At 60.4% G+C, this 21,092-nt stretch overlaps 1 protein-coding gene across 5 annotated transcripts in view; it reads left to right on the top strand.

Moving 5' to 3' along the window:
• ATP11A (ATPase phospholipid transporting 11A) overlaps positions 1-21,092 on the top strand; it is a 114,082-nt gene that overhangs the window by 37,340 nt on the left and 55,650 nt on the right. For all 5 annotated transcript variants that reach the window (XM_039226631.1, XM_039226632.1, XM_039226633.1 and 2 more), the window contains exon 2: positions 14,745-14,867. In XM_039226631.1, the coding sequence (XP_039082562.1) occupies positions 14,745-14,867 (123 nt within the window). The remainder of the gene's footprint in view (positions 1-14,744; positions 14,868-21,092) is intronic.

Below are 21,092 nucleotides of genomic sequence, written 5' to 3' on the forward strand. Positions count from 1 at the left end.
CTCTCTCTCTCTCTCTCCTAGAAATAAATAAAACATTTAAAAAAAAAAAAAAAAAAAAAAGAAACATTTTAAATAAATAAAAGGCCCATCGCTGCACCTGACGCTTTGCTTCCCAGAAGCGCCTTCTCGCGCGGTCCGTGCAGCCTGGGGTTGGTGCTGGAAGGTCTCTGGTTGATCACCCTTTCCTCTGACCCGCGGCGTTTGCGACGGCTGCAGCGGTGGGTGGCAGAGGGTCCCCGTGCTGAGCGTGGTTCCGGGCGGGACCTGACGCGCCTGCGGTGCGGAGCGCGGGGGGCCCTGCCGGGTGTGCGGGCAGCAGCCCGTGGCCTTGGCGGTGGGCTCCGGCTCCACGTTCTGCATGATGGAGACCCCGAAATGGCGCCGTGGCTCTGAACGCGCACCGCCGTGCTCTGGGGGCCCCATGGCTCCTCTCGCCATTGCCGGCCCGTCACCGGCAGCCCCGGAGCGCCCCGAAGGCCCCGCTCGTCTCGCCCGAGGTCCGAGTGCAGGCCGGCCCCCCACCTTCCTCCCACGCCCCACCCTGGCTGAGCGGCTTACTGTGAGCATGTGCAAGAGCCTCACGGGTACCCCTCCCGTGGTGGTGCCCCGCCGGCTGAACCCCCCTGTGCTGGTCCTCCTGGACAGACAGCCCCTCCTTCTACCTGTGGCTTTGGCTTCTGGAAGCTTCTCTCACTGACCCTCCAGCCTCGTGCTGCAGGCTGGCAGGGCCTGACGGGGACAGAGCCCGGGGCTGCCCTTGGCCCCTCCCCTCGGTCTTCCCTCAGACTGTGACACAGGCGGCTGGGGGGCAGCCTGGAGAAGGGAGAAGAAAACACCGACAGCACTGAGTGGGCCTCAGAGGCACGTTTACCTCAGTTTTCCTGGTGAGAACGAGGGCAGCTCTGTGCATGAAGCACCAGCTCTGAGGAGGGAGGACCCATTGGTTTCTGGGCACGGGCGGGAGGTGAGGGCACGTGTTGGTCAAGGGTCAGTGACCCCAGGGGCCTGCGCCTAAACCCAGCCAGGGCCTGACCTTTCACCCCGTCCGCGGGCATCTGGAGGGGGCGCCCGGTGGGCGAGCTGCTCCCGTCCAGCGTGGGGCTTGTGTGCACCCTCTGCCGTCCCCCCGCCCTCCTGGTGATGGGGCCGCTGCACCCCGTGTCTGCTGCGGGGCCTCCCTGCCCAGCCCACGGCTGCGAGCCACACGTGGCATTTGCATACAGCCGAGAAACGTGCGATGTTAATTTTGATGGTGTTTATCTAACCCCGTGCTACCCAGAGTATTGTCTCACTGTGAGGTCGACATGAGCATCATCGTGGGATGTTTTGCGTTCTTCTCTTTACACAAAGTCTCCAAGGTCCACTGTGCTTGCCCTGGGCGCCTCGCTGGGCCGCGGCCACGCAGGGGCGGTCGCCTCATGCTGAGGGGCTGCCCTGTCCCTGCCACGTGCCGCCTTTTGACATGTCACTGACCCGATTGGGTGCCCTGACCTTTTCTGACCTCTGGGGCTGGCTTGTTCCAAGGTGGTTATTTTCCCCAAAACGGGGTCTGTGCTTCGGGGTCTCAGAGACCCTGCTGGACTCCAGGCTGCCTGCGCACACACCGTGGGCACCCACGGGGCCGCCGCTTCCGTGTTGTCGTTTTCCCCGAACGGCGCGCCGTGGCTCCGACTCGCCCTTCACCAGGTGAGTATTGAGTGTCTAGAACATCCGTCTCCACCGCATGGAAGGTGTGTAATTCCAGCTGTGAAAACGCCCTGTGTATACGGACGTGGTTCTGTGTGGGAGGTCAGTGAGGCCGCCTGGCCTGTTGGCTGATTCACCTCCGGGCAGCGTCAGTGGGGCGTAAACAGGAGCACGTGGGTTTGCGCCCGCATCCCGGGGCTGGTGCTCCGAGCGCCGCACGGAGACCCGGGGGTCGGGTAGTGACGGTCACAGCCTGCGTCCTGCTCACTTTCATCGCTGTCCCCACGCGCCATCTCCTGCTGAGCCCCAGCCGGGGCGGCGGGCGCCCTCAGCCGTGTTTCACTGCTGAGCAGCCACGGAGGCTGCATCGTGACGTGAATAGCCGGGCACACACCGGATGTATTTCCACCCGCACGAGGGGCCAGGACCAGGGTGTGCCTGGGGAGGAGGGGACGGCCGGGGGCGAGGTCGCCAGGCTGGGGCAGACGTAGGGGTGGGACGGGCGGCGTGCCCAGCCTTGCAGCTCCGTCCTCGCCGAGCGTGGTCTGCGTTTCCTGGCGTCCTCGCCTCCCGGTGCGAGCGCGGCACGCGGACTGCTGGGCGTGCCGCCGCCTCCTCTGGTCTCGAGGCACCGGCGTGTGCTCGCTGGGAGCCACGGGCTCCCGTGGCCTCTGGCCCACAGGAGGACAGTCATTATTGCGCAGTGGGGGCCAGTGTCGGGTGTGGCCCAGCTGGAGTCTCCGGGCAGTGGCGCAGACCCGAGTACCTGGCTGTGGTCCTGCCCGGAGGCCCCTGCACTCCGAACCCCTCTCAGAATTTGTCCTGTTCCGTCACCTGATGGCTGCCTTTGGCCCGTCTCCCCCCCGCGACCCCCCCCACTAATGTCAACTTGACTTGGTCCTTGTTGAGAAGCCCCGGCCGCCGTCTGTGCCCTGAGCCTGGCTCTGCCACCCTCTTCCCTGTAGGGACACTGCCTTCGTCACCTCTGTGGGGTCCCTGCCACACCGTGCGCCATCCCCGGGCCAGCACATGGGGGTCCCCCATCGTCCCTGTGTCCACGTGGACCCTCTACAGGACTCACAGAATCGGTGGTGTAAGGGACTCGCGTGTGTGAGTTTACGTGCGAGCTCTTGACAGCGCCCCCTTGTCTGCACATGCGGGGAGCAGCACTTTGCAAGGGAGTCGCTCCAAACCAGAAACGGGGGCTGTGAGGCTGGGGGGCCAGTTTGACCACTCCCCCCCATTTTCATGTGCGGTGCACATGGCGTTTCTCCGTGTGCCGCTCTCCGGAGGGGACGGTTGGTGCCTTGGCGGGGGGTTTGCTCTCGCCCCGCCCGTCTCCTCCGCCGGGACTCAGTGTCCCCTTCCTCTGCCCTTGGCACGCCCCAGTGCACGCGCTCTGTGTGCGCCCCGTGTCTGTCCAGCACTGGGAACGCCGGAGTCAGGCGAGGCCAGCGCAGGGTAAGAGTCACTGTGGTTAGAATTTTTACTTCGATTCTGGACCCAGGAAGTTTCTGCTTAGCTGACGTTTCACGTTTTGCCGATGCCCAGTGTTCCCAGAGGACGGGGCATCCCCGGTGTTTCTGTGACCCGGACAGTTCTGTGTTTAGAAATCTGTGAGGTCTTGGGGCGCCTGGGTGGCTTAGTCGGTTAAGCGTCCGACTTTCGCTTGGGTCATGATCTCGCGGTTCGTGGGTTCGAGCCCCGCGTCGGGCTCTGTGCTGACTGCCAGCTCAGAGCCAGGAGCCTGTTTCAGTCTGTGACTCCCTCTCTCTCTGACCCTCCCCTGCTCACACTGTCTCTCTCTCTCCTAGAAATAAATAAAACATTAAAAAAATTAAAAAAAAAAAAAAAAAAAGAAATCTGTGAGGTCTTGTAAATACCCTACTTCTGCCCGGGAAGGGAATCTGGTGTCACCGCCGATGACAGCAAGAGGTGGTCCTGGTGTGTCACAGACGCCAGGGGCTCCGGTCCGGTGGCAGCAGAGGGGGCCGCACGCGCAGAGGTCCGGTGCCTGCAGGCCGCCGGAAAGGCTGGCGATCGGTGGCAGAGAACGTGGGTCCGTGGGTCCCGTAGGTGCCGCTGGCGCACAACGGCTCCCATGGAGGGGTTGTGACCCTCCTGCCCATGCGAGGCCCGCACCGCGGAGGGGAGGGCGCAGCCGCAGGCGCGGGGTAGGCGCGGGGTGGGCGCCGGTGGAGCCGCAGCCAGAGTAGGGCCTATTTTTAGAAACACCCAAGCCCTGTGTTATCTTCTTTCCCATCAAACAGGAAATGTTGCCTTTGAAAGCTATAAACAGACACGGACGTGGGCCCGGCCCTGTCACTGGATCCTGTGACCGGGACAGTGGCGCTAGGGAAGACCGCCACAGAGACCCGTCTCGGGGTCTGCGGTCGTTCGGGTTACAGGCTTCTGCTCCAGCCCCGCCGTGTAATTTGGCTAATGCGTTCGCTTTGTTTGAGCTGACATTCAAAACTTCCATTAGGTGACTAACACAGGCGGAAATTGATTTTCAGCGTATTTCTGAGAACCTCTCATGTCCTTGCCTGCTTCCTGACTTTACCGCCCCGAATGCCACGCCCCAAATCCTCACTGAGCACCCGGTGGGGCTGTGAGGGAGGCCTGACCGCCGTGGCACGGAGTCACGTCTTCTGATGGAATTCTGAATTCGGAGGCTCCTTGTCCCACCTGGGAGGGGAGGGAAGGGGGGGACGGGAGAGGAGGAGGGGGGAGGGGAGGGAAGGGGGGGAGGGGAGAGGAGGCTGTCTGTGCTGAGACATTGGGAGCCCCTCTCCCAGGAAGAGCAGCGACTGCATCTACAGTAGTCGGGGGCCCCGTGTGCCTCCCAGTGAGCGTCCTTGGTCTGCGTGCACAGCCTGAGGGACAGTGGCTGCTCTCTCTCTGCTGTGTTTACCCCGTTCTACTTTGGCCGCAGTTTCTTCCTGGGTCTCTGCTAGGGATGCGCCTCGTGTGTTTACACTGAACTCCATTTTATCCATTAGAAACACCAGATGGTAACAACAGAACCTTAGAAGTGTTATCCCTGCTCGCCAGACTGGAGGGAACGTGGTAGAATCCGTGTCCCGTGGTGAGAGGGAGGTACAGGGCAGCCCCAGCAGGTGCAGGGGCGCAGACCCGACCCTGCTCGCACGCCCGCGGCCCTGCACATCTGTGGGGGGCTAACCAGCGGCTTTGTTGGGGTGTGGTTGGTATGTCGTGAAGCCCACCTCTCTAGAGTGCAAGCCCCGTGGGCCTTAGCAGTCACTGCCCCTCAGCCCTGGCAGCGTGGGCTGCCTTCCGGCATGCCGTGTAGACGGAGTCCCAGTGCCGTGTAGACGGAGTCCCAGTGTCTGGGCCTCCTGTGACTGGCGTCTTTGGCTCGGCCAGGGCTCAGTGCGCGTCTCCCTGATGACTGCTGACGTCGTCCATTTGTAGACCAAATGTCTGTCCAGTCCTTGTACTTGTCTTTTGATTTCTGAGTTGTGATGGCCTCCCTTGTACCCTGGGCACGACCCGTTACTAGAGGTGGTTTGTGAGCGTTTTTGCAGGGGAGCCACGGGGACCTTTCACGCACCCTTGGGGGCCACTCAGGCAAGGGCTTGACCTGTACGTGGTTCCCTGTGGTCCCCCAGGGACACAAATCTGTGGGCGCTCCGGGATCATCTAACCCCGTCCCCGCGCCCCTGGGAGGGCGTCTCTTGGCCTCACAGGTGACGGGAGGGGGGGCTGCCTCCTGCCCCCACCCCCGGAACAGAGCCGCACCTGTAGCCGCTTCACTGCCCCTGGACTTGGCCCTCGGCAGCAGGGCGTGTGACGCAGCTCTTACCCCTCGCTGCTGAGTCTGAGGACGGGACGTTTGGACGGTGCTCTGCACTTAGAAGCGGCCTTCAAACTCCCGCCACAGCCTTTGTTCTGGAGCTCGGCGGGGTCCCCCTCCTCCACGCCCAGCAGGGTCCGGCCGCCCCCTTCCCTCCCTTCTGAGCAAGCAGGCGAGGTGCCCTTCCAGCTACTGGTAAAGGCGGGCTTCGCTCTCCGCAGACATGCTGCCCTGCGTGCTTCCTCGGCCACGACCCCCCTGGGACGAGGAGCCCCGGGGCGAGGAGCCGTGGCTGAGCACATTTTGGGGGCCCTCCCCTCCGAACTGCAGTCTCCGGCCCCGCTGGTGAGTGTGAGTCCAGGCCAGCCGTAAGGGACACTGCCGTAAACAGCAGCATGTAAGTAGGTGTATTTGTTTTGACACGTTGTAGATTTACAACTGGCAGCCGAAACAGCCCTGCTTGGTCACTCGGACACAACGTCTGCCATTTGGCTCAGCAGCAGGGTGTCGAGACCCTTGAAATACTGAGGCTCGGAAGGAGGGTTAGTAATGCCCCTCGGGGAGATGGAACTCATTTTCCACATTGTGGGTTAGACAGGCAGACACCCGGGGAACGGCAGACGCCGGGGCCGTGCTTACCGGGTGGTGCCTCCCTGACGCTCGGGAGGGGACAGAGCCGCGCAGGATGCGCCCAGGGCCGCGGGCTCCAGGCGACGCCCGGGCAGAGCTCAGGGCACAGCGGTCCTCACCTTACCCGTTTTTTAACAGAAATTCCATGAACGCTGATTTCTCTGGGGGCTGCTGCTAGGATTTCCCTTTCCCTCAGAAACTGCTGCTACCGGATGCGCTGTGATCTCGCCTGTTGTATAGGCAGAGGTCAGAGGTCAGCGGTCCCGAAATCAGGGCTTTCCATGCCCAGCCTCCAGGCCCATTAGTGAGAGCAGGCAGGACTGTCTCCCTCTTCATTACATTTCGGAGAAATGGGAGATGACGACACCGTGGGAGAAGATAAAATAGACCCTGTTCCGGATATTTCCTTAATCGAGGACCCCTAGGGAGGTTGACACGCTGATGCACAGATTGCAGACCGAGGACATCTGAGCCCTGCACAAAGTGCCCGAGGTCCCCGGGGGACACGCGGCGGCGTGAGGAGCCCTTCCCACTCAGGCCGCAGCGCAGGGAGCGGGGAGCAGTCACAGGACAGCACCGGCCACAGGAGCAGGGCCCCTACGTTTCATTTTCCTGTATCTACGTGGGTCACTGTCATGAGTGGGTTAAAATGTTCCACGATGTATTTCTTGCCTCAAAGACTTTGAAAACCACTGGGTTTGCGGTAACGTTGACAGGAATGGGCTTTACTCCTTTGTCCCAACCCTTCTTGTCACACCCGAGCCGGCCACACGGCACCCAGCTCTGCAGGCGCGGGGAGCCCGCCCCGCGTGCCGGGCTCGGTCACGGCGGCATCCCACCTGTCCCACGTGGGAACTCGGGGACCGGACTTCAGCACGTGCGGGTTCTGCCCTTGCTCTGGGGATAAGCTCGTCGTGTGTCCGCGAATCAGCCCTGAGCGCGTGCGAGTGTCCCGTCCAGGGGATCATCGCCCACCGTGGATTCAGACTCGAGTCCACTGTCCTTGTGAGCCGGTTCTCAGCCTGTAGGCTTGCTGCCTGGCCAGTACTCGCGGCGGGCCTCTGGACGTCTCAGGAGGACTTAACCGAGCACAGCCCGAGGGGCGGTCATGGAGTGGGGGGCCTTTGAAACGCTCCCTGTGGGGTGGGGCACTGCCACTCAGGGTGCTTCTCATCCTGCCAGACTTAGAGGGACCCCACGGTGCTCCGACCTGGTCCCCTTGCCGCTGAGCGGACGGGGCCCCTCCCCCTCTGGGCGGTCGGTGGGGCAGCGGCCGTGGCAAATTGAGCACCTGGGCGGCTTAGACCAGCTCTGCCCCCAGATCCCTGCTCTGGGACGTGCGGCTGTCTGTGTGGGGACCACGTGTGCCGTGTGGCGCATCTGCGAAGTCCCTGCGTCTCCTCCACTGGGGGCTGGTGGTGACATGTGTCCCTTCCTTAGCTCCCGTGGTCTGCTGGAGGAGCGGCCAGGCCGGGGCTGCTCTGTATCAGGCTTTGCGTTTGGCTGGTTCTCCGTTGTTCAAGGTGCCGGGCGCCCCCGAGGCTCAGAGCGGGTGCAGGAAGGTGGCGTCTGGCGCCAGCAGGGAGGCCAGTGAGAAGGGGCCTTCTCCCTTGTCCCATCTCCTTAGGCAGAGCCTGGCCTGAGCCCTGTGACCCGAGTGCATCCCAGGCCCGCGTGGAAGGTGCCCTGTGTTCAGGGCATTTTTGCTTCTTCCCCAGAGTCCTGCCCCCCAGGGCCGTGCCCTCACCCAGCGTGTCACGAATCCCCTTCCTCTGCTTGTAGTGGGCAGGTGCCCAACTTTGTTCTGTGACTGCAGCCCCCGAGGCGAGGAGTCCGCTCCGCCCCAGGTGGAGGGGAGGGTCTGGAGAGCCAGGGGCCGTGTTCCCGCCAGCAGGGCGTGCCTTGCGGGGGCGAAGCCGGCCTTCCTGCCGCTGTCCATGACCTGAGGCCTGGGGAGGGTGGCAAGGGTGGCAGTCCGTGGTGCCAAACTGTGTCCTTTCCTGTTGATTTGCTTGTTTTCTTAATTCCTTTGATATGGCTGCGTGATGAGCCAGCTATTACTATGGTTCTGTTTTTTTGTTTTCTGGAACGTTCCTGGTCCTGTTTACATGGTCTGCCCTGGAGAGTGGGAGGGTGCTCCGACGTAGGGGTGCAGCACCAGCTGGCGCTCCGAGGTAGGGGTGCAGAGCCAGCGGGCGCTCCAGGGTGGGGGGCCGCGGTCGGCGGGCGCTCCAACGTAGGGGTGTGGCGCCTATGGGCGCTCTGAGGTGCGGGGGTGGTGCTGGCGACAGACTCCGCTCTCCAGCGAAGCTCTCAGTCCCCCACCTCCCCAGCGGCCAGGAAACAGCTTCTTCCAGGGTGTGATGCCAGCGGGCGTGGGTTCCATTGCCTGGCATGGAACTAGGTCGCGTGGCGGGTGGAAACGGTCCTGACGGCCCAAAGTTGCGTGTGGCGGGCGGAGCCCTGAGGACTCTTACTGTCTTAGGCGCCGAATGCTCCTGGGGTGGCCTTGGCCCTGCGGCAGGTCAGCGAGGGTATTTTCTCCCTCATTCACCTTCTGGAATTTCAATAAGGGGGAGGGAGACTGGGGGAGAGTACTTTCAAATGGCTTATTAAAAATCTAAATTTCTAATTAATTTCTGGAAAAAATTCATCTGGCACAAACGTGGCAACAGTGTCCCCACACTGAAGCTGCCGCTTCCTCTCCAGGCTCTGGTTTTCTGTCTGTTCACGTCCCTCACGCGGGGGCAGCCCCGTCTCAGTGAAAGTGGCTGGAGGAGAGGAGAGTCCCCAGTGACGGGGGCCAAGGGCCAGGCCGGCAGTGCACCGTGGCCCTGGCCACTTGCAGCGTGGGGTCCCGCTTCGGGCTAAGGTCCTGCCCCTTGGCCCCCACCCCCGGTGCCTCGGGGCCACTGCCAGCCCGGACGAAGGCTCCTTTCTTCTTTCTTCCAGCATCTGCGTAGACAGGCCTCCGGGCCCCTTGCCTGTCCATCCTGACACCCCGCGACGCGGCACGGTCGGTGAGTGGACGGGACGGGGCCTGGACGCTTCCTTTTATCGCCAGGATCACACGCTGAATTGCAGGAGAGTCTTGGTGCCCTGGAGCCACTGCTCTGCTCTGTCGTCCCTTATTGTTGTGGGCGAGGCCTTGCAGTCACGTAGTGCAGTGTCGTCACGCATTTTCAAGAAGCTGGTTGACGGCGAACCCTCCTTGAGCAGTTCCTCTGGCCATTGTGACGTCCTCCCGTTGGGGTCCAGGCCCCGTGGTGGCGGTCCCTGGTTTGGGATTACTCCCCGCCGAGTGGCCGGTTCTGGCAAAGTCTGCCGGAGAGAGGAGCGCTCGGAGGTCCGGGAGTCAGGGTTCCCCTGCACGCCGCGGCGCACACTCGAGCCCGCGCCCTGGCCCTCCTGGACCCGAGGGTCACTTGGGCCGAGAGGGACTCCGACAGCCACAGAGAGCGCGGCCGTGGTCGGCCGTCCCCGCGGCCCCCGGCCACCAGACTCCAGCACCGTACCGTCGTCGGAAGCCTGCGCCGCCACACACGTGCGCCGTCCGGGTCCGGGATTTTCAGGCAGCAGAGGGTCGACCCCAATGTCAAAACTATTTTTAGAGAAGAGGGATGAAGGGAAGGAGCCCTGCAGGCTGCTCGGAGAGCTGGGTCAGCGCTCAGAGAGCGGCTCTGGCGTTTTCTGCGTGGCTCCCGTCTGCTGACATTGCAGCGACCCTTTCTCCGAACGGCTGCCTTGTGCCGGGAGTGCGGTCGCCGCGGGGTGGGGCGGCCACGCCTCCTCCTCCTGCGTGTCCTCCGCTCACGTGGACGCTCCCAGCAGGCTCCGTCCTGTTCCCACAGGCCCCGGGCTGCTGCCTCAGCGCCCTCTACGGACCCGCTTCCTTCCCCGACCCTTCGACATCTCCTCGTCGCTCCCTCACGGCCACGTGATGGTCACAGAAGGGAGTCTGAAGGGCACGTTGAGCAGTGCCCCCCGCCCGCCCACAGCTTCTGCGGGCGCGTCTGCCTGTTACGGGCAGGTGAGCGGGTGCTGACTTGCCTGGCGTGTGACGAACCTTGAGGCTCTGGCCGCTTGCAGGTCCGGTGAGATCAAGTGTCCAGCGTCACAGCTTCCGGAGCCCCTGTCCCGTACCCGCTGCCGGGGCCCCCAGGGGAGCAGGTCTGGCAGGTCCCTGTCGGGGCTGCGGCTCTCGGGCGCACGGAAGAGCCGCGAGTTAGCGGGTGTACGCCCTCCCCGTCCACTGGGGAGACTCGGCCCACAGGCTCGTGCACACCAAGAACCGCGTGCTGCGGACACGAGGCGTTTAGGATGCATCCCTCCCATCGCGCCCCCGGTGGGTTTTGCGCTTCCTGCAAGCTTTCCGTTTGTAGACTCTGGGGGAGCCTGGAAAGGGGACGGGGTTCAGGCCCACAGGACCGCGTGTGTGGCGGGCGTGCGCTGTGTCCCCGACCGTGGCCCTGCCCAAGTGTTCCCAGAGTGACACGTGGTGACCGCATGCACATGTGGCTGCACGCGGCCCGCGCAAACATGCGTATCCATCATCACTGGTGACGTGTGACCCACCCGCCCCGGGGGCCACCCTTCGCGTGGACACTCGTCGGTGTCCTCTGGAAGCTGTTCCCCGTGCCACCCCCCCCCCCCACCTGCCCCATCAGAACATGTTTTCCTCATCCCGGAAGAAACCGCCAGCAGACGCTCACCCAGCCCCCGCAAGCCCTGTCTGTGTTTGCATGTTCCGGACATTTTGCGTGGATGGAACCGTACGGCACGTGGCCTTTTCTCTCCACTTCTTCCCCTTACATGCACGTTCGGGGTTCGCCCAGGCTGTAGCGCGTGCTCTTTTCATGGCTGCGTAGTGACTCCGTCGTGTGGGCCGAGCGGCCTTGTCTGTCCCTCAGCTGATTGACATTCGGGTTGTTTCCACCTTTCGGCTGTCATGCAGGCTGCCACTGTGGACACGCGTGTACGCGAGCTCATTAGTGACACACTCTGCCCAAGTAACCCCGGCCGTCTGCCTGCGTCTTTCCAGATTGGATGTGAACATACTGCATGTGTTAGCAAAACGGTCCAGTTTGTCTGCGGTGTTTTCTGTGCCGTGGAACGAAAGTGGAACTTCTCTTCCCAGCTCCCTGGGACGGGAGCGCTGAGCCCTCACCTCCGAGGACGGCATCGTCAGTGCCAGATCTGCTGGCGGGTTCGCGGGGTCAGAGCACTGAGCCCCATGGCACACGTGGGGTCTGCTCTCCGGTCTCGCTCGCTGCTGAAGGGGCTTCCTTACTCGTGGCTCCTCCTGGAGCCTCGTTTCTGGAAAAGGGTGTCCCCCTGGAGCAGCATGCACCCCACAGCCTGACTGAGGCCGCGCTTTCCCCCGTCAGCCGTCAGTTTTTGGCATTTGTCCCCTTGTTTCTGTAGATGACAGTTTCGTTCATGTGGAAATAAGAGACTCCTCTGTCCTCTGACCCGCCAGGCGGCAGCCTCCCTGCTGCTGGTGAGCCAGGGGCGCTCCAGACACAGTGCAGCGAGGTGGGGGGGGTGCACCTGGGAGGCACCAGGGCACCCTGTGGTCAGGTGCTCACCTTAGAGAGGACTTGGTGCCGCCTTTGGGGACATGCAGGCGCCCCCTGTGCAGCCCGGGAGCTGACAAAGAGCGGTTAGTGTTGCAGCCTGCGTTGCGGATGAGGGTCCCTGGCCATCTCCAGGGCTCCAAGGTTCCGGTCACGGAGGGCGTCCCATCCGGGAGGAATCCCTAGGAAGAGAGGCCGGCTTGTCTTCCTGCCCTCGGGAGCTTTGGTGACGACCCACATCCTCATTCCCACGGCTCCCGGTGACATGTGTGCCTTTTTGTGTGCAGCAGAGTTGCACAATGGACCAGGTGACGCATATTTGGTTCAAAACGGGCGAGGGACGCCTGGGGGGCTGTCAGTTAGGCCAGCGACTTCAGCTCGGGTCATGATCTCGCGTTTCCTGAGTTCAAGCCCTTTGGACCATGTGCCTCTTTCTCTCTCCGCCCCTCCCCCTCAAAAATAAACATACATCTAAAAATAGAAATTGTATGACTGGGGCTAATAGGTTTGTGTGCAGAGCAAGCAGAGTATTGTGGCAGAAGTGAACCCAGAAATGTTGAGCCGCATGTCCATGGTCACGGAGCCGGCCAGCTGCAGGACACGTGCGTGATGTGGGCGTGACCGTGAACCAGGCTTTGTCCAGGGGCGTCTGGTCGCCTGTGCTGTGCATACAATTTTGCACACCCGGTCTTAACTTTCTTAGACTCAGACATTTGTGCAGAGAGCAGCATGCGGAACTCCCCTTGCTCTGGATCTGAACCCGAAGACGCTTCCTGCCCGTCAGGCCACGCGGCAGACCCCCGTGCGTGCCGTTCCCCGGGGTCCCTTCTTGGACTGTCACACTGACCACGCGGTGAGCAGAGTCAGCTGGAAGCGAACGTTAGCAGTGGCCTTTCCGCCCGCCGGGGGTAGCCTGTTCATGGGCGCCGCGGGTCTGCCGGAAGCTCGCAGGTCGTTGCTCCGTTCCACTCCTTGGGGAACGGTGTGCAGGTGGCTTCTGCACGCAGAGCTAGTTCTCACCCAGGAGGAACGTGGCTCATTCCAGGCAGGGTTTGTTGCAGTGACTTAGGCAGCCCGGTGCTTGGTGGCGTCCAGTGACTTGCCTGGCATGGTCTGGTCCCGCAGGCGGGCATAGTGTCCTGATGCGCGGTAGGCGGAGTCGCGGGCTGGGCGCAGCCGGGAGGCCCCTCTGAGCACAGCGGACACGTCCCCGTGCCAGGAGGATCGGGCCCTCCAGAGCCGGTGTTGGGACTGAAGGCCAGCGGCTGCTCTGAAGCGTAGGAGCAGGGCTCTCGGGATTTACATCCTTGGGTCCCAGGTTATGTGCTAATGCTTTTCTTTCCTTCCCGGTTCCTGTGTCATATATTCCTTTCTTTTTTTTTTTTAAATGTTTTATTTATTTCTAGGAGAGAGAGACAGCGTGAGCAGGGGAGGGTCAGAGAGAGAGGGAGTCACAGACTGAAACAGGCTCCAGGCTCCGAGCTGGCAGTCAGCACAGAGCCCGACGCGGGGCTTGAACCCACGAACCGCGAGATCATGACCTAAGCGAAAGTCAGAAAGTCGGACGCTTAACCGACTAAGCCACCCAGGCGCCCCTCATATATTCCTTTTCAACATAAGTTTGGGAATCTGTGGGAATAAGAAGCGTCCATGGCCGTGTCTTGAGCCACAAAGAGATGTCTGGGACTTACTTGTTTATAAAGCTCTTTGGCCGGCGCGTCAGCCAGCGCCCCTTACTGGTGGCCTCACCCGGCAGGGAAGCAGCAGGGAAGGGCGTGGGCGCTGGGGACGCGCCTGGGTCCTCGCATCGCGGGCTGCCGGGTACCGTGTCTCGAGTCCCTGCCAGGCGGGGGGCCCAGCCCGTTCTCTCCAGCGATCTTGCGCCATCTCCCACGTCCCTGCTGTGTGTCCCTGGAAGCACGGGTGGGGTCTGGGGGCCATGTCGGTCTCTGCCCCCAGTCTGCACAGACAGCCCGCACAGCCCGGCCCTAGAGCGGGCACAGAGGGAAGGTGCACGCGTGCGGCTGCCGTGGGGCCGGGGGCGCACCTGTGGGCTCTGGTGCCGCCAAGCTGGGCGGTGGGCATGTGCCACGCTGCACGGGCAAAGAACAAAACAAGGCGCCATGAGGCTGCCTCGCCTCAGGCCACGGGGACGCCGCTGGCCTACGTGACCCCGTCCACGCGGCTCCGGGAGTGAGGTGGGCGCGGTGCCGGGCGGGGGGGGGGGGGCACTCCGGCTCCCGCGTGGCTGTGCAGTTTGCCTCCCGCCTCTGGTCCCCGCTGCCTCTGTCCTGTCACACTGACCTTCCCTGCAGTGCTGGTGTTCGCACCTCCCCTCCCCCATGGCTCACTGTACCCCAGCAGGCCGCCTGGGGGCGAGGCTGGGGCCCGGGGCTGCGCCGCGGGGCTGGGGGCCAGGACCCGATGCTGCGCCGCGGGGCTGGGGGCCGGGACCCGATGCTGCGCCGCGGGGCTGGGGGCCGGGACCGGGGCTGCATTTTATTCCCTCATCTGTGGCTGCAGCGTCTCAGGCCCCTGCGTGCTGAAGGCACAGGGTCTCGTTCAGTGTTTTAAAGATTCTCCTGGACCGAAGACGCTTCCTGGGTGCCCGGCACGCACGATACTAAATAATACAGAGTGAGACGCCAGCCTCCTCTCTTCCCAGAAGGGCCCTTGAGCAGGGAGACCCAAAACGGCTTAGTAGCTCCATCCGGAACCCAGTTTTACCTTCTCGTTAACGGCCCGCTGCCGCATTTCTAAAGCGGCCGTCCGATCTGTTGGAAGCCTCGGGACCGCGCCGGGCGTTCTGTCCGCATCTGAGCCCAGCGCGTTCGTCCCCCGACCACCAGCTTGCAAGGGTTCCCATCGGCTCCCCCTGCGGGTGCAGACCACCTGCTCAGCACAGTCCCTCGAGGAACTTAGCCCATGGGGGTACTGTGAGGGGGAGCCCTTCCTGTGCGGGAGGACGTGCGTTACAGCCTGCGCTCGGCGTGGGGGGGGGCTCACCTGCGCTGACCGCGCTCTGTTCCCCGCAGTGTGCTGGCGAGGAGAACTGCGTGGACAGCCGGACCATCTACGTGGGGCACAAGGAGCCCCCGCCAGGTGCTGAGGCCTACATCCCGCAGAGGCACCCCGACAACAGAATCGTCTCCTCCAAGGTGAGCTGTGCCCCCACGGCGGGTCCCCACCCTGCTCCTGGTCTGTCCCCGAGGTTCCTGCCCGCCACTGCCAGGCGCCCTGGGGGCATCCACGTACTCGGCCCACGCTCAGCCCCCCGGCTGGCGGCAGACCACATGTCCGTCACCTCCCCTAATCACCCCGTGGACACACCAGGTCTGCTCCTGCCATGTGTGTGCTGGCCGTCCGGCCACGTGCCAGGGTGTCCTCACCTGTGAAGTAGAGATGATGCTGGGGGTCACCAGTGAAGGGAGGGGTGTGGGGCCACCTTGTAAACGGAAACACCGAGCACACGTCTGTCAGTCAGTCAGCTCCAGGCTCACGTCTGTCAGTCAGTCAGTTCCAGGCTCACGTCTGTCAGTCAGTCAGCGCCAAGCACACATCAGTCAGTCAGCTCCAGGCTCATGTCTGTCAGTCAGTCAGCTCCAGGCTCACGTCAGTCAGTCAGCTCCAGGCTCACATCCGTCAGTCAGTCAGCGCCAGGCCTGCACCGGGAGGCCAGTGACTGGAGGGTCAGCACTTGAATGCTGGGACTGGAGGCTGGGGACACAGAGGCGCACTCCACACGCCTGCACAGTGACTGGGCAGTGGCTCCAGGACAGGCACAGAATCTAGCAGCTGACTTTGAACAAAAAAAGCAAATGATGGAGATTTGGAGAACTTTCTCTTCAGATGCACGCACCCATGTCCATGAAGGTGTGTACATGTGCCTGTGTGTCTTGGTGCGCATGTCCATGTGGGTGACACACGTGGTCCCAGGCATGTGTCCTGCTGTGCACGTCTGTGTGGGGGACACACTACATTTTTCTATAAACTATCAGAGCACCTAAGTTTGTTAAGAATACTTGAGAACAGAAAAGTCTTCCTCTTTAAAGCAGTTTTTTTAAAAGGAACTATTTTATTTAAAGCTGTAACAGGACACAATACCTCTAATCACCAGAATTGCTCATCTGGAAAATCCCTAGCGATGTGTGTGGTAGGTTGTTGCCCTGGGGGGTAAGTGACAGGAGGCGTGACCGAGCAGACCTGACTCCAGGCTGGCGTTGGCAAAGGGACCTGTGTGACCCTGGCGGCCTCAGGTGGCACTTTCACCAGAGACCTCCACTCATCTGCCCAAAACGGGAACCTCAAACGGTTCTTAAGAATCAGCCCCCGTGCAGTAGAGGTGCACCGAGTCAGAGAATGCACCAGAAACACGGCCGCGGGTGCCAGGTGAGCGTGTTGGGGCGGGCGCCACGAAACCGCCCACGCTGCCCAGTGTTCAGCCCAGGACGCGTGTTGGACCCTTTGGCCACTGGTGGCTCCCTGCGGTGGCTGATATCCCCCTCCAGGGACAGAGCCTGGCCTGAATGTCCAGCCCCCAGTCCCTTCAGGTGGATGTGGAAAGCCCTGCGCAAGGCTTTGTGGGGGAACCTTCTGGAAGACAAAGCGCCTGGCTGACTGGGGCACTCTGAGGGCCTGCTTGATGCACGTGGTGGAAGGTAGCCGGACGCCGATGGAGGCTTGTTCATGACAGTGTCGTGGGGACGAGAACCAGGCTCAGTGCTTCCTAAATGCCATTCCCGACTCTGTCCTCTGATTCATCTGTCAGAACAACTTATTATTTCCCTTTTGTTCTTTCAAATACTCCCGCGGTGATTGTGAGTCGCCACCTTTGCCCCCCTGCCGTGGCCCCCCGCCGTCCCCTCTGCACTTCCACACTGGGGCCCCCGTGCCACCTCGCTTCCTACGATGGTGACGCGGTGCTGGGGCCCAGTGAGGGCGAGTTTGAGACGGACTTGCGGCGACCCAGGGGCTATCCATGCAGCTGCTTCTCGGGAAAGTTCCTTAAGAGCAGGAGGAACTAAGTCACCATCCCGGCAGCAGGCAGGTCGGGCGGAGGCCACGGGGAGCGTGGGAGCCGGGGTCTCAGAGCTGGCGGGGGGCTGTTCTTGCCACTGCCATTGGTTCCGGGGGGATCGCTGGAGCCACCTCGGGTTCTGTGTCTCCCTCTCTCTCTCTCTCAAAAATGAATATTTTTAAAAACCCAATAAAACACCTCAGTGTGTTGGGAAAAGAACTGAATTTGTAAAACCTGAGTTTCCAACATTTCCAGAGAATGTTTGCTGTACCGTATGTGTGTTTTCTTGGGAAAACGTTTCTCTTAGAAGAAAAGGCTGCTGGGCAAGACTTCTTCCTCGCACGAAGCCTCCACTCAGCTCGATTGCATTTAATCAGAGAGCTTTACCGCGTGAAAAGTTACAGCAGGGGCGACGTTGCCGGGCTCACCGTGCTTCCCGGAGGCGGCGGCACTGGCGTCAATGATTAGAGTTCTGTTTCCTTCCTGGCGGAGACACTGGGATGGCTCTGGGATGAAGGAGAAGCCAGAACAGAGTCCCCCACGTGTCCCTTTTCCTTTGCTCCTGACGACACGCAGAGCCCCGCGCCCGGGACTTGAGCTTGAACGCGAGCCGATCCGGCTTCGGGACGAGGTCGGTGCCACCTCATCGAATCCACAACATCCGTGTGGCCCCCAGTCTGCCCGCAGGACGCTACAAACCTGATATTAGGCTGAGGAAGTGCGGTCACCCCATACCTTCGAGAAAGCTACATCACTTGTGACTTTTGGCCACGGAGGATTGTGTCTGCTGGTCAGAGGGGGGCAGACAGTGCTCCGAGGACTTGTGAGCGCGTCGTACCTGCCACACAGGAGGTCGGCCCATCCGAGGAGCAGCAGCTTCAGAGCCGAGCCCACGACTGAGCCTCAGCAGCGAGCCTGACCCTGACCTTCATGTCCGCAGGCCCAGCACGGTGCCTGCTCGGCGTCCTTCCCCAGAGATCCTGGCCGGGCCTGACTGGTTTCCACGTCCTGGGCTCCCAGCCGTGAGTGAGAGCGAGCCAGCCCCACGCGTGTGGATTTCCCTCCACGGGAGCCTCTCCGGCCTGCGGGGCCATGTCGGGACCATCGGACAGCACCGTGGGGGGGCCGCCTCAGGCACCTGATGGCCAGGACTGCGCGGTGTGGTCCACGTGGTCTTGTCCGGCAGTGGGCAGAGCACAGCGCCAGGCGTGTCTGGAGTTCACTTCCCAGCCGGGCCCCGGGCAGACCGGCGGGCTGCGTGCTCTGTCCCGAGCCACACTCCCAGCGGGCCCAGAACTGCGGCCACCGCCACAGACAGAGCCGTGCGCCTGGGAGGCGTCCTCGGCGTGGGGCCCACACACCTCAGTGCACAGTGTCCACGACGTGACCAAGGCAAGAGCAGGAGTCGTCCTATGTGACTCGGGACCCCTCACAGGGTCTGCAGGGGCGAGGCGAGCTGACACCACGCCCCTGCAGTCCTGGGTCGGGGAGCTGGCGCCTGATGCTGCGGGAGGGTCCGAGTCCCGCACGACATTGTGCCCGAGTCTATCTCCGCCTCCCACAAAGTCCTCAGCTCGTCGGCTCTTACATGTGTTGTCAGAGGCTCGTGTTACAGATTTGGTCTGCATGGTGCTGATCCGTGTGCACGGTCACACGCACTTAAATTATATCACGGGGTTTCCACCCTGTCACACGCCATCAGGAATTAGTGACCCTCCTTTTGACCACATTATCTGTAGTAATGACTTATTACAGTAATTTATCCCTCGCAGTAAGGAGATTACAAAGTGTAACGTCTGAGCGGCTGCGTGGCCTCTCCTGCCTGATTAGAATTCAGCAATCATGTAAGTGGCTTTCATGTCTACATCTGAGCTGCCTAGAACCTGGGGAGCTGGGGAGCTGCAAGGGGCCCAGAAAGGGTAGCGTTAAAATAGGACAAGACCGGGGCGCCTGGAGGGCTCTGTGGGTTACGTGTCCAACTTTAGCTCAGGTCATGATCTCACGGTTCATGGGTTCAAGCCCCGCGTCGGGCTCTGTGCTGACAGCTCAGAGCCTGGAGCTACTTCAGATTCTGTGTCTCTCCCCTGCTCACACTCTGCCTCTCTCTCAAAAATAAACAAACATTAAAAATTAAAAAAAAAAAAAAAAAGGACAAGACTGGGCATACACATAGTGTTCTAGACTTCGTGAAACTTCCCACAGAAGGATGGTAGCAGATGACACTGTTTTCTTTTTTTTTCTTCTTTTTTTTACAAATAGTTTATTGTCACATTGGTTCCCATATAACACCCGGTGCTCATCCCCACAAGTGCCCTCCTCCATGCCCATCCCCCCTCCCCCTCCCCACACATCAGTCCTCAGTTTGTTCTCAGCATTCAAGAGTCTCTCACGGTTTGCCTCTCTCCCTTTCCCCCACCATTTCCCCCTTCTTCTCCCCCACGGTCCTCCGTTAAGTTCCTCCTAATCCTCCGTGCAAACATATGGTATCTGTCCTTCTCTGCCTGACTTATTTCACTCAGCGTAACACCCTCAAGGTCCATCCATGTTGCTACACAGGCCAGATTTCATTGTTTCTCATTGCCATGTAGTATTCCATCGTACAGATAAACCACATCTTCTTGATCCATTCATCCGTGGATGGACACTTAGGCTCTTTCCATGTGTTGGCTGTTGTGGAGAGTGCTGCTGTGAACATTGGGGTACGTGTGCCCCTGTGCATCAGCACTCCTGTGTCCCTTGGGTAAATTCCTAGCAGTGCTATTGCTGGGTCATAGGGGAGTTCTGTTGTTAGTTTCCTGAGGAACCTCCACACTATTTTCCAGAGGGGCTGTACCAGTTTACATTCCCACCAGCAGTGTAGGAGGGTGCGTGCCCGTTTCTCCACATCCTCGCCAGCATCTAGAGTTCTCTGATTTGCTCATTTTAGCCACTCTGACTGGCGTGAGGTGGTATCTCAGTGTGGTTTTGATTTGTATTTCCCTGATGAGGAGGGATGCTGAGCATCGTTTCATGTGTCTGTTGGCCATCTGGATGTCCTCTTTGGAGAAGTGTCTGTTCATGTCTTCTGCCCATTTCTTCACTGGGTTGTTTGTTTTTCAGGTGTGGAGTTTGGTGAGTTCCTTATAGATTATGGATATTAACCCTTTATCTGATATGTCATTTGCAACTATCTTTTCCCATTCCGTTGGTTGTCTGTTAGTTTTATGGATTGTCTCCTTTTCCTTGCAGAAGCTTTTAATCTTGATGAGGTCCCAATAGTTTATTTTTCCTCTTGATTCTTTTGCTTTTGGGGATAGGATGACACTATTTTCTTATATGTAAGATGAAAACTTTCTAACGTGGCAACTTTGAAGAGTATATAACAAGTCAGAGAGGGCTGTGATACTCTCACACGTCCTTCTTGCCAGTGTCCGCGGCTCCCCCGGTGGCTGCGCTGGCCTCGTCTGTGCATCCACGTTCTTCCCCAGGCGTTGTGAGGCGCGTCCTACATGGCATCTGACTCCTGTCTTTCAATTTTTCAATAGGTGGAGGATGGAGTTTCAAGTAGGACCCTTTTCCATGTGACTTTGGTACCAAGTGACATATTTCAAGTATTTGGGGAAGTTTTTGATCAACCAGTGGGCAGTAAATACAGGCCTGGGTGCTGGGAAGTGAGGTTGGCTTCACAGGGCGGGGCCTTGAGGACGGCTGCATTTGGGCTCAGGAAACCCGTGAAGAACAAAGGGTCCTTCTGGGCTGGTCACAGAAGCGCAGAGACGGGATGTAGGCACCAGGCCTGCGTACTGACTTGTTTCCTTTCATCTCCTTTTAAAAGTTCACAGAAGGTAACTGGCTCTTTCATCATGGCCCATGTAAGAGAAAAACAAAATTTAAGAAGGTTGTGTTTGTACTGTTAGGCTGTAAAATTTTAATGCCCCTATTATTTTCTTAGCATTGCTTGGAGGCAGTACTTTGATCCCCGCCCCTTCCTCCAGGACACGCGCTGTGTACTTATTTATACATGACGAAACTGGAACACAGTCCCTCAATAATTCAGATAATTCGCTAAAGTTCACTGGATTTTTAGTTGTCATGGCCGGAGTTTGATACGGCCATGGGTTTTGCAGTAGAATAAAGAGAAAATACTTTCTTAAAAAAAATTTTTTTTTTAATATGTATTTATTTTTGAGAGAGAGAGACAGAGCACGGGGGGGTGGGGGTGGGGAGAGGGAGACACAGAATTGCAAGCAGGCTCCAGGCTCTGAGCTGTCAGCACAGAGCCCGACACGGGGCTCAAACCCACTAATGCAAGATCAAACCAAGAGATCATGACCTGAGCTAAATTGGATGCTTCACCAACTGAGCCACCCAGGCGCCCTAGAGGAAA

The sequence above is a fragment of the Hyaena hyaena genome, unplaced genomic scaffold, assembly GCF_003009895.1.
Source record: "Hyaena hyaena isolate Hyena2069 unplaced genomic scaffold, ASM300989v1 scaffold_22, whole genome shotgun sequence".
NCBI lineage: Eukaryota > Metazoa > Chordata > Mammalia > Carnivora > Hyaenidae > Hyaena > Hyaena hyaena.